We start from the raw sequence: 12,012 nt of genomic DNA, 5'->3' as shown, positions 1-12,012 counted from the left end.
GAACCATTCCATTGTAGGTTTTGCTTTATGTTTGGGATAATTGTTTTGTTGGAAGACAAATCTCCGTCCCAGTCTCAGGTCTTTTGCAGACTCCAACAGATTTTTTTCAAGAATGGTCCTGTATTTGGCTCCATCCATCTTCCCATCAATTTTAACCATCTTCCCTGTCCCTGCTGAAGAAAAGCAGGCCCAAAGCATGATGCTGCCACCACCATGTTTGACAGTGGGGATGGTGTGTTGAGGGTGATGAGCTATGTTGCCTTTACGCCAAACATATCGTTGGGCATTGCTGCCAAAAAGTTCAATTTTGGTTTAATCTGACCAGAGCACCTTCTTCCACATGTTTGGTGTGTCTCCCAGGTGGCTTGTTGCAAACTTTAAACAACACTTTTATGGATATCTTTGAGAAATGGCTTTCTTCTTGCCACTCTTCCATAAAGGCCAGATTTGTGCAGTGTATGACTGATTATTGTCCTATGGACAGACTGTCCCACCTCAGCTGTAGATCTCTGCAGTTCATCCAGAGTGATCATGGGCCTCTTGGCTGCATCTCTGATCAGTCTTCTCCTTATTTGAGATGAAAGTTTAGAGGGACGGCCGGGTCTTGGTAGATTTGCAGTGGTATGATACTCCTTCCATTTCAATATGATCACTTGCACAGTGCTCCTTGGGATGTTTAAAGTTTTGGAAATCATTTTGCATCCAAATCCGGCTTTAAACTTCTCCACAACAGTATCACGGACCTGCCTGTTGTGTTCCTTGGTCTTCATGATGCTCTCTGACAGAACCCTGAGACTATCACAGAGCAGGTGCATTTATACTGAGACTTGATTACACACAGGTGGATTATATTTATCATCATTAGGCATTCAAGACAACATTGGATCATTCAGAAATCCACAATGAACTTCTGGAGTAAGTTTGCTGCACTGAAAGTAAAGGGGCCGAATAATATTACCACTTTTTAATTTTTGAATTTCCACAAAAATTTTAAAATAACCAATAAATTTTGTTCAGCTTCACAATTGTGTTCCACTTGTTGTTGATTCTTCACCAAAAATTTACATATGATATCTTTATGTTTGAAGCATGATATGTGGGAAAAGGTTAAAAAGTTCCAGGGAGCCGAATACTTTCGCAAGGCACTGTAGACACCCACTACTGAGTGGCACTTGAGGATCAGCAGATGATTTGGAAGGAAGTGGATGAAATGTTAGAGTTGAAAGTGGTGGTCCCCTCATGCAGTCCCTGGGTGACAAGCACGGTCCTTATCCCCAAAAAAGACCAGAGCACAAGGTTCTGCATGGACTATGGGATGCTGAATGAGATAACCATCACAGATGCATACCCCATGCCCTGAACAGATGATCTGTTAGAACAGATTGGGGAGCGACATTGGTGTCTACCTTAGATATCATTAAAGGCTACTAGCAGATCCCTTTGACACCGGGCACCCAGGAGCGTTCAGCCTTCCTTGCCCCCTTTGGTCTGTTCCAATTTACGGTTATGCCATTCAGGATGATGGATGCGCTAGCTACTTTTTAGTGAATGGTGGATGTCATGCTTGCAGTATGTCAGGATTTCTCTCAGGTTTATCTGGATGATATTACCATACTCAGTTAGACCTGGGAAGAGCACCTGCAGCATGTAGGGGAGATACAGTGCACTCAGCAGGCTGGGCTAACCATTTGGACGGACAAGTGCCAAATGGGGATGGCTGAAGTCCAGTACCTAGGACACCGAGTAAAGGGTGGTAGGGTAAAGCCTCACCCAGTCTAAGCGGAAGCAATAACTCAGTGGCCCTGATCCTGCAACCAAAAGCAAGTACAAGCATTCTTGGGCACCACTGGGAATTATAGAAAATTCATCCCAGAGTACAATACCATAGCAAAGCCCCTGACTATCCTGACAACAAAGAAATTCCGAAGACAGACGGAATTGACTGATCAATGTGAACAGTTTTTTGTGCGGCTCAAATAAGCCCTGGCAGGGACCCCTGTGCAGGCTGCGGACAATTATACCAAGAGATTCATGGTGCAGACTGGTGCATCGGAAGGTGGGTTGGGCGCTGTCCTTAGTCAGGTGAATGACACAGGGCAGGAACACCCAGTGGTATACGTTTCAAGGAAACGGATAGTCTGAGAGAAAGAGTACGACAGCTTAGAAAAGGAATGCCTGGGCATTCTCTGGGCACTGAAAAATCTGTTACCCTAGGTGTATGGGAGGGAATTCACCATAGTAACAGATCACATCTGCTAGCCTGGCTTTACTCGGTGGCGGGGAGAATGGGCCACTGTTATGATGGAGCCTGGAATTGCAACCATTCAACTTTTACCATGGGCTTGGCATCAGGAAAAGACTTCCACCAATGCAGAGTTCGCTTTCGGAGGTGGTGGGGGAGTGTTTCCTGAGGGCTGGGCTCAATTCTGGGAATGGCGGCTTGGGGTATTGAGGACAGAATGGGGAGGTTGTTGCTGGCTGGAGCTGGATACACGTGCTACGATCATCTGGAGGAGTACAGGCTGTGACTGCAGGCTATACTGGTGGACGATATAAAAGCTGTGGGCAAACCAAAAGTTGGGAGAAGACAGTGGGTATCCCCTGGTACAGAGGCAGTGGAACTACCGGTTCTGGGTTGGGATTTTGTGGACTGGGGGCACCTCATTGTGGCCATCTATCTGGATGGAAGAAATAAAACGAATTGCATCTTTAATCTGCCTAGATTAACACAACCCACATTCTCAGATCTTCACATTTAGGTTGTGGTGTAAAATGTACAATAAATAGAGCAAAAATACAATGATGTGGAAATTCCGTATAGAGGTTTTTGTTCATAACAGCACATACATCACAGATGAGACAGTGAAAGTCAAACTTTTCCATTCACAAAATGTAACTCAGTTAGAAATTGATGGCAGCAAAATGTATAAATAAGAGGAAAAGGTTAACAAAAGGCTAGAAATGTAACTAGTACTAATGAAAAACAGCCGGAGAGTTTAGTCATATGATGGTGTATAAAAAAGCATGTTAGAGAGGCAGGGTCTCTTTGGCAAATATCTGACCATCTTTGCTTCAATCTGTGAATAACTGTGTCTAAGAATTTTGGAACTATTAAAAAAAAGATATTCCTCAATATAAAATTCCAAAGATTAAAAGTATTATTATATAGAGGTTTTAGAACAATATATTCTCCCATAGAGACCTCGTCTATTTCAGAGAAAGCCTTGCATTCTTGTTTTCTTAACATTTTACACAAAATCCCAACTTTTTTGGAATTGGGGTTGTGCCAGCTTGTACAGATAAAGTGATTAGAAAAAAAATTCTAATTACAAAGAAAAAGAAAAAAAAAAAATAAGGCCATAATTCATGATTTGCATTTTTGGGGTAAATTTTTTAGTACGGCAACTTTTGTCTCGTTTTTCTTTTTTTGCTCTGGTATCTTTTGCACCAAACACAGTAAAATGGGCGGACAATGATAAATTAGCGTAAATTCAAAGGCTCTTATTTTACGCTTTGTGCCTGTGAGTAAAAAGTCATATGATCCTGTCTATAAACTGTAAAATTACTTCTATTAGTCAATTGCATAAAAAATAAGGTATTGGAATAGAATTAAAAAAAAAAAAAGTATGACATTTTAAAAAGTTTCAAATGACTTAGGCTAAATCATCTGAATGACCAAAGCAAAAGCAATAATGGCCAAAAAGACAACAAAAAACAGACAAAGCTAAAGTACTTTCAAAAAAGTGAAAATTAAATACTGAACAAGACTCAAATATAAAAAAAAAATAAAAAAAAAAAATAAAAAAATCACAATTAGAACAAGTTTTACTCCAGAAAAAAAGGCACAAAAAGCAATGTTGATGTCAACTTCAAATATTTAAGCCGACTGTGGTCTTTGTATATTTTCTCCTGTAATGCGAGATTTTCTGGAAGCTGCCCCGACGATACATTTGGAGTTTCACTTATCAAACATGTCTGCCCGAAAATTGGTCTTGTTGCCCAATAACCGTTCCATTTTCATTTCTTAAATTGCTCCAGAAAATTAAAGCAGCCCTGTAATGAAGAAATTTTAAGAATAGTAAAAAAAAAAAAGATTACACAAGCTCAGCAATCTGAGAAACTTTATTTTCCATAGCCCAATGTTGGATGTGCTCGTTACTGGAAAACACTACTGTTCACGAAACCAAGGAGCCATGGAATTTAATTTGAACGTTAGGGCATGTTCACACATAGCATTTTTGCTGCATTTTTCTGCATGAAATATAAGAGTATTGGCAGGAAAAACGCTGCCTATTTTACGTACTTTTCATACAAGTGTTTTTTGTGCATTTGAAGGGAACCTGTCAGCGGTTTTTGCCCTGTAATCAGACAGCAGCATGAGGTAGGGAAAGAGACCCAGATTCCAGTTTTCTGGGAGCAGCAGATCTAGCACAGCTCAGTTCTTACCCACACCACAGATTTCTGTGTACATTGTATAGTTAGAGAAAGCTGCTATTCAGTGGGTGGGGCGGAGTTGGACTAGGAGACATGCGACACCGAGTCCTGCAGTGATAATCTCCTGCAGATAAAAAACTGATTGTATTGAAACAGCAACACGCAGCCCAGTAAGTTACACATAGCTAGAATCAGGGTCTCTATCTCTATATTATGGTGCTCTCAGATTACATAGCAAAAACCTTCTAGCAAGCTCCCTTTAAGTGCCGTTGTTTTCACACTCTGGGTGATGCAATATCCTCCTTCCTTAAAAACACTTCTGCAATTTTATGAGAACTACATGAACAATGTGTTTTTATTTAGTTTTTAAAGACACTTGTTGATCTCAATTGTTCAAAACGCATCAAATACACTAAGTGTGAACAAGCCCTTAACAGAATCTAGAATTATTTTAGACTCTGTCCACACCATGTTTTTGGCGTAAGTTGGGAAAATGTACCAACATTAATATATTACATTTAGTTGTATATGTGACACATTGCATGCTCTTACGGAATATTGAAATATACAACTCTATGAATAAGGCATGTTTAAAGAAAGTGGATATTCTAAAATATATATTATTAAACTTACACAAGGAGTGACTATCCACGAGGAAAGTAAAAAAAAAAAAGAAGTGTACATATACAGCTCCGGCAAAAATAAAGAGACCACTGCAAAATGTTCAGTTTGTCTGATTTTTGTCTTTTATTCTATAAACTACTGACAACTTGTCTCCGAAGTTCCAAGCAATACATTTTTTTATTTATTTTTTGAAAATGGAGATATGGTCAAAATAACAAAAAAAAAAATGCATTGCTTGCAGACCTCGAATAATGCAAAAAAAAGAAGTTCATAATCATTTAGAAACAACAATACTAATGTTTTAACTCAGGGAGAGATCAGAAATCAATATTTTGTGGAATAACCATGATTTTTAATCACAGCTTTCATGCGTCTTGCCATGCTTGCCACCAGTCTTTCACGCTGCTTTTGGGTGACCTTATGCCACTCCTGGTACAACAATGTAAGCAGTTCTTTGTTTGACGGCTTGTGACTATCCATCTTCCTCTTGATTACATTCTAGAGGTTTTCAATGGGGTTCAGGTCAGGAAATTGGGCTGTCCATGACGGTTATTTGATGTGGTGGTCCTTCATCCACACCTTCATTGACCTAGCTGTGTGGCATGGCGCATTTTCCTGCTGGAAAAAGAGTCCACAGAGTTGGGGAACATTGCCTGAGCAGAAGGAATCAACTGTTTTTCCAGGATAACCTTGTATGCGGCTTGATTCCTTGATGTCCTTCGCAATGATTAACCTGCACAATTCCAGCCTTGCTGAAGCATCCCCAGATCATCACCGATCCTCCACCAAATTTCACAGTGGGTGCAAGACACTGTGGCTTGTACGCCTCTCCCGGTCTCCGTCTAACCATTAGACTACCATGAGTTGGGCAAAGCTAAAAATTAGAGTCATCAGTGAAGATTACCTTACTCCAGTCCTCTATGGTCCAATTCCTTATGGTCTTTGGCAAACTTCAGCCTGGCTCTCCTTTGCTTCTCATTGATGAAAGGCTTTTTTTCTAGCTTTACATGACTTGAGTCCTGCCTCCAGGAGCCTATTATGAACTGTTCTTGCCGTGCACTTCACCCCAGCTGCCATTCCTTTTGTAGGTCACTTGATGTCATCCTGCGGTTGCCGAGTGACATCCAAATAAAATGACGGTCATCCCGGTCAGTGGAGAGTTGTTTTTGCCCTCTGCCGGTCTGTAGCTTTGTTGTCCCCAATGTCTGCTGCTTGACCTTGTTGTAATGGACTGCCGTCATAGAAATTTTAAGGATGGAGGCAACATGATGCTCACTGTGTCCCTCTGCTAGAAAAGCCAGAATTGAGCTCTTCTTTTCCTCACTCAAGACGTTTCTTTTCAACTCCTTTGGCATGGTTAAAAGTTATTTTTTCATTCCTATTACTTTTGGGATATTTCTAGCACTTTTTTTTGCCATCCAGCTTGTTCTATTGCAAGAGGATTGTGAACACCACAGCAGGGTTTTTTTTATACTTTCCTCCATTAAATAAGATTTGGTTCAGGTGATCACCTAATCAGAAGCACATTAAGTAGAATGAGGTGTCCTCTGGTTGGAATTCAACTGACACTGGAATGGAATGGCTGTCAGACATGTAGAGAAGTGGATTTTTATAAAACTGTGCAGTGGTCTCTTAATTTTGGCCAGAGCTGTATATCTACATACATAAATATCTATATACATATATATCATTACTTACACCATGCTGTAAGTAGATAAGTAAGTGCAATAGTGCATATAAATAAAGAATACTTGGTAAACACCATTAAAAAAAAAAAAAAAAAAAGCGTAAAAGCCATCCCACCAGCGCCAAAGTGTACCGAAATCAGGTTGGTCCGAACCTCTAGTATTAAAACCTTACTATGTGTCATGGTTAGGACCATCCCGATTTGGGTATACCTTGACATTGGCAGAAAGGCTTTTACTATTTTTTTTATTTTTTTTTAAATCAAAATAGTGTTTACCAAGTGCCCTACTTTTTTATATGCACTATTGCCTTTACTTATTTACTTACTACAGGGTATATGTTCATTTTGTTTCTCTCTTAGGAGTGGTCTGTTTAAAGGCCATGTGAACATGCTTCTATTTTGCATGCATATCAACTTATACTTTACACTCCAGTTCATTTTTTTGGTTACGTTTCTTAGAAAATTATTACAATGTATACATTAAAATCATGGGGGGCAATGCACATAAGAAATTTCATGACATCTTGTAGGTACCAATAAAACTTTATCTTTTAGATATACGTATATTTATTCACTCCTTTTGTAGGTTTAATGTTCTTATGTTATATTTGTTGAACCTTTATAAGTCTTTGAATACATTCAGCAGAGATATTGGGAATGGTTACAGGTACTGTTGGGAACGGTTACTCGTACGTAAGGTGAACAGAGCCCTATATGTCATAAATATGCACAAAAATTACATCCAGAGTCGCTCTGTGCTAAACTTTTTATTAGCTTATTTTCTTTTTAAAATGTCTGAAAATATGTATAGAACATTATTTACAACTCATAAATAGAAACACAAGGTTAACCAGAAATAACGATTAAAAAAAAAAAAAAACAACAAAAAAAACGCATGTTCCCAGCAGTGCTAAAATTGTCATTTCAAACAGACTTTATAAAAATGGGTTTACAGCAATTCAAACATGCAGAAGGTGCTTGGTCGGGGATTTCGGGGACGGCGGAAAGTCCTTCTAGAGTCCATTAATGCATAACATATAGATAACACTTACAGACTTTTCCTTTTCCCCCATAACTATTGTTGCATGGCATGTCAAATGAGCATACACAATCAGAATCTGAATACTTAATATCGGACATATATATACGACAAAAAGCGATTATTTCTGGACCAAGAGGTTACAGGTGCAGGAACGGTACGTGGCCAGCCACATCCTTGTATTCCAAAATTGTGCGGGCAAGGCCTCGGGTGTTTTGCATGTTTTTGTTTGTTTTTTTTGTAAACCTGTTATTCGATCTTTCAGCTCCGGATATTTCAAGGATAACAATAATTAAACTATTTTCACATATACAATTTGCACTAAATAGTATTTTTTTTCTTCCTTTTACTTAAATACACATATACAAAACCGTAGACTGAAAAAAAACCCATTGTGCTGACATCTGATGCTCGGTCAGTCTACCTGAAGGAATAAAACACGAGATTACTCATTGTACACTGGTACCAATATGAAACATACAATGGGGAACACCACGGATGTTAATATGTAGACACGATAAAGTCAAGAAGTTACTTTGTTGTCAATACTCAAGATTTTCTCTTTTTTTTTGCAATGGAACCATAAAAGTTTCTGAGAGGTGAACACTGGACGTTCTCCGGCTATTCTGTATCACTTGTATTCTCGCCTTTGGACGCCCTACTTAAGATTCCCATCCACTTCAGAAGCAAATCTTCGTCTTCAGCACCAAAAAATAAAGTTTGCTGGGACTGGCTCAATTTAAATACATACTTTAAGTCCACTTTGTCACTAGCACCTGGAACGCTGACTTCATAGCCTGGTAGTGGAATAGTTCGCTGGTTTCGGCCATCCTACGAGAAAACAATCATTGAATAAGGCCATTGAGGGTCACACATCCATGATCCACCACTGAATACTTTGCTCAGACACCTTTTTAGTTCTTCGCACACTCAAGAACTTTCTTCTAAGTGGATTTTGGAACCATAAAATGTGTATTATCCAAAGCAGGACTCTTATAAAGGTGATGTGTAACAAAACATTAGCAAATTTTTTGTGCATTTTTCTTGGCAAAATGTAAATGCCCATTTTGTAGTCTCTTTAATTCCCCGTAGATTGGTGATGGTCCGGGTGCTAAGATCCCACCGATTGCTCAAATGAACACTCAGAATTATACAACTCCTACCTGAGTGCACAAAACAGAGCAGAGTACTAATTCAATCGAAATTCCAACAACTTCGACTAAAGTTTTGCTCCACTTTACCCTTTTTTCACTGGTGTTAAAGCAGGTGTCCAGTGAACTTATTCATTGGATAGGTGATAACTTGCTGATCAGTGTGTATCCCACCACTGGGACTCACACCGGTCGGGAGAAACTTTTATCCCAATTACAAAATGGAGCAGCAGGGTGGTTTTCAATTACAAAATGGAGCGGCAGGGTGGTTTTCAATTACAAAATGGAGCGGCAGGGTGGATTTCTGACCTCCGCTCCATTCCTTCACTATGGGGCCACTGGAAGAAGTTGAGCACAGCGCTCAGCGGCCCCATATTGAATGAGTAAAAAGCAGGTTGTGCATGCACATTGAAGCGCCATTCTACCGGTTATAACATTTCTGCCGATTGGTGCGAGTCCCAGCAGTCAGACCCTCGCTATCAATGATCCAAAAAGAGTAAAACCGCACCCTATGTCCATACAGCTTCCATACGCATATTGGCGCAAGTCAATGCCAAGGGGTCCAGCCCGGCTACAAGTCCATATCTCAGAATAGAAGAAAGACAGCGCCACAACGGTCAGTGATGAAGACCTTACGTATTTAATCTGCCTCCTGCGGCGACGTTTCGGTACAATAACCTTTATCAAGCAATAACCTCGCTATCAATGAGACATCACCTATTATATGTTGGTGGAGAGAAGGCGTAGGAAGCAGAAATTTAAATACCCGATCTGTCAATTTTCACAGGAGATAATACGCCACCATTGGAGTCTTGAAATGCTTTGAAAATACACGAATGTTCAGCTGCGTGTTCATGTGTATGAGGGAGTCAGGAATGATATCTATCGGCTCAGCCAATGTTCATCCAACACTTATCTCGTGACCATGGACAACTTCCATTTTTTTCTGTTATGGAAACATAATTCCGATCGCAACATGTAAAGTACATGAAAGCCATAGACCGGGTGCATGTGTGTGACGAAAGCTCTTACATCCGGAATCTGTCTGAAAAAGCAGCAATCAGAGCAGATCGCTGCTGTTATTCCCTGAAATTTAAGACAAGTGATCCAACGTGATCTGGATAACATAGCAGCTAGGAGCCCGCCGAAACCCCATGTTCATACTCCTGTGATGCTCAACTAAACTAGTTTTATCCTGCACTACAGTTGTACGGCAATATATAGGACAAGCAATCAGAGTCGATACTCTAGAAAGGCCTTTTTTTCATCGCCACACCTCCCAAAAAATGCAATGAAAAGCAATCAAACATATGTCTTCCAAAATAGCACCAATATAAAAACGTTACCTCACCATGCAAAAGATTAGTCCTCACAAGGATCCATTGATGGAAAAATAAGGATCCATTGATGGAACAATAAAAAAAAAAAACAACTTACGGGTCTTAGAAAATAGCGACAATTTTTTAAACTTTTTCTAACCAATTTTTGAATATTTTTCACCAATAAAATAAAAAAAAAATGATACAAGCTTGCTATTGCTGTAATCGGGCTGACGTGGCACACAACATAATTCTTACGACATAATGAACGCCTTAAAAGCAAAACTAAAAAAAAAAAAAGGAATAAAATTTCCAAATGGGATAAAATAGTGAACAGATTCCATAATTTTTGATTTCCCATTTTTGTATGGTAAAATGAATAGCGTTCAAGCCTACAACTCGTCCTGAAAAAAAACAAACAACAACAACAACAAAAAACAACAAGCCATCATCCAGGCATGTGGACTAGAAAAAAAAGTTATAATTCCTTGAAGAAGAGGAAAAAAACAAAACAAAAAGGACAAAAATGAAAATTATCCATAGCGGTAAGGGATAAAACAACCCCTTTTTATGTATATAATTCACCATTTACAGCTTTTCACAGTATGAGAAACAGTTTTAGACATCATGTGTGGGTTACGGGTGAAAAATCGATAAGGGAGAAAAAGATCCGGCTTCACGATTCACATAAAAGTACAAAAGTTTACTGGAAAAAAAAAAACACTAAAAAAAAAAGAAGAATGGCATAAAACAACAGAATTCAAAGTTGTGGAATCGGTTGGAAGAACTAGACTATGGATCTATGGTAAGGAAAAAAAAACCTTCCAGTGGGTTTGAAAACCCTTCCAGTTTTGGTCATACATGAGGTTATGTTATATGGTGCATGGTGAGATAATGTTTTTATCTTGGTACTATTTTGGAGTACATATGATGTTCGGATTGCTTTTCATTGCATTTTTTTTATTTTTTTTTTAGGTGTGGCGATGCAAAAATGGCCGTTGCAAAGTGTTTTTTTTTCTTAACAGTGTTAACCACACAGGTAAAATAATATTATATTTTGAAAGATTGGACTTTTAAGGATGCAATAATACGGTAGGTTTGCTTTATTTTTAAGTTCTTATTGTTAAAGGGGGGAGGTAAGTCCCATGTTTTTTAATTTATTGTTCTATTTCAATATTTCTAGAGTTTTTGTTAAATGAATTAAGTGAACTGAATCTGCGACTATCGGATTGCTTGTTCTATACATTGCCATACAACTGTATTGCAGTATAAAACTACAATCGCAGGAGTATGAACATGGCAGTCGTGTGTGTGGGGGCTGTTCGACAAACTCCAGTCATCACCGCAAGATCACCTTGGATCGTGTGTCTTAAATGCAGCAGCATTTCAGGGATGAACAGCAGCGATCAGCTCTGATTGCTGCTGTTACGGGCAGATTACAGCTGTATGGGTCGGCGCCATACAACTGCACCCGGTCTGTGACTATCATGTAAGTTACATGTTGCGATCGGAGTTATGTTTCCATAATATAAAAAAAAATAGAAGTTGGCCATGCACACGAGATAAGTGTTGGATGAACACTCGCTGAGCCGATAGATATCATTCCTGACTCCCTCATACACATGAACACTCAGCTGAACATTCAAAACATCTCCCGGATCCGTACATTTCTCAACCTAGAATCTGCAAAAACTCTAGTCCATACCCTCATCATCTCCCGTCTTTACTACTGCAACCTCCTGCTCTGTGGCCACCCCT

At 39.3% G+C, this 12,012-nt stretch overlaps 1 protein-coding gene across 4 annotated transcripts in view; it reads right to left on the bottom strand.

Annotated features, from left to right (window-relative positions):
- Positions 1–7,493: 7,493 nt before the first annotated feature.
- The window catches only part of FGD3 (FYVE, RhoGEF and PH domain containing 3), a 232,319-nt gene continuing 227,800 nt past the window's right edge, over positions 7,494–12,012 (bottom strand). For all 4 annotated transcript variants that reach the window (XM_069736733.1, XM_069736735.1, XM_069736736.1 and 1 more), the window contains one exon: positions 7,494–8,615. In XM_069736733.1, the coding sequence (XP_069592834.1) occupies positions 8,406–8,615 (210 nt within the window). In that variant the 3' untranslated portion in view covers positions 7,494–8,405. The remainder of the gene's footprint in view (positions 8,616–12,012) is intronic.

The sequence above is a fragment of the Ranitomeya imitator genome, chromosome 8 (assembly GCF_032444005.1).
Source record: "Ranitomeya imitator isolate aRanImi1 chromosome 8, aRanImi1.pri, whole genome shotgun sequence".
Taxonomy (NCBI): Eukaryota; Metazoa; Chordata; class Amphibia; order Anura; family Dendrobatidae; genus Ranitomeya; species Ranitomeya imitator.
This window is presented reverse-complemented; position numbering and strand designations above follow the sequence as displayed.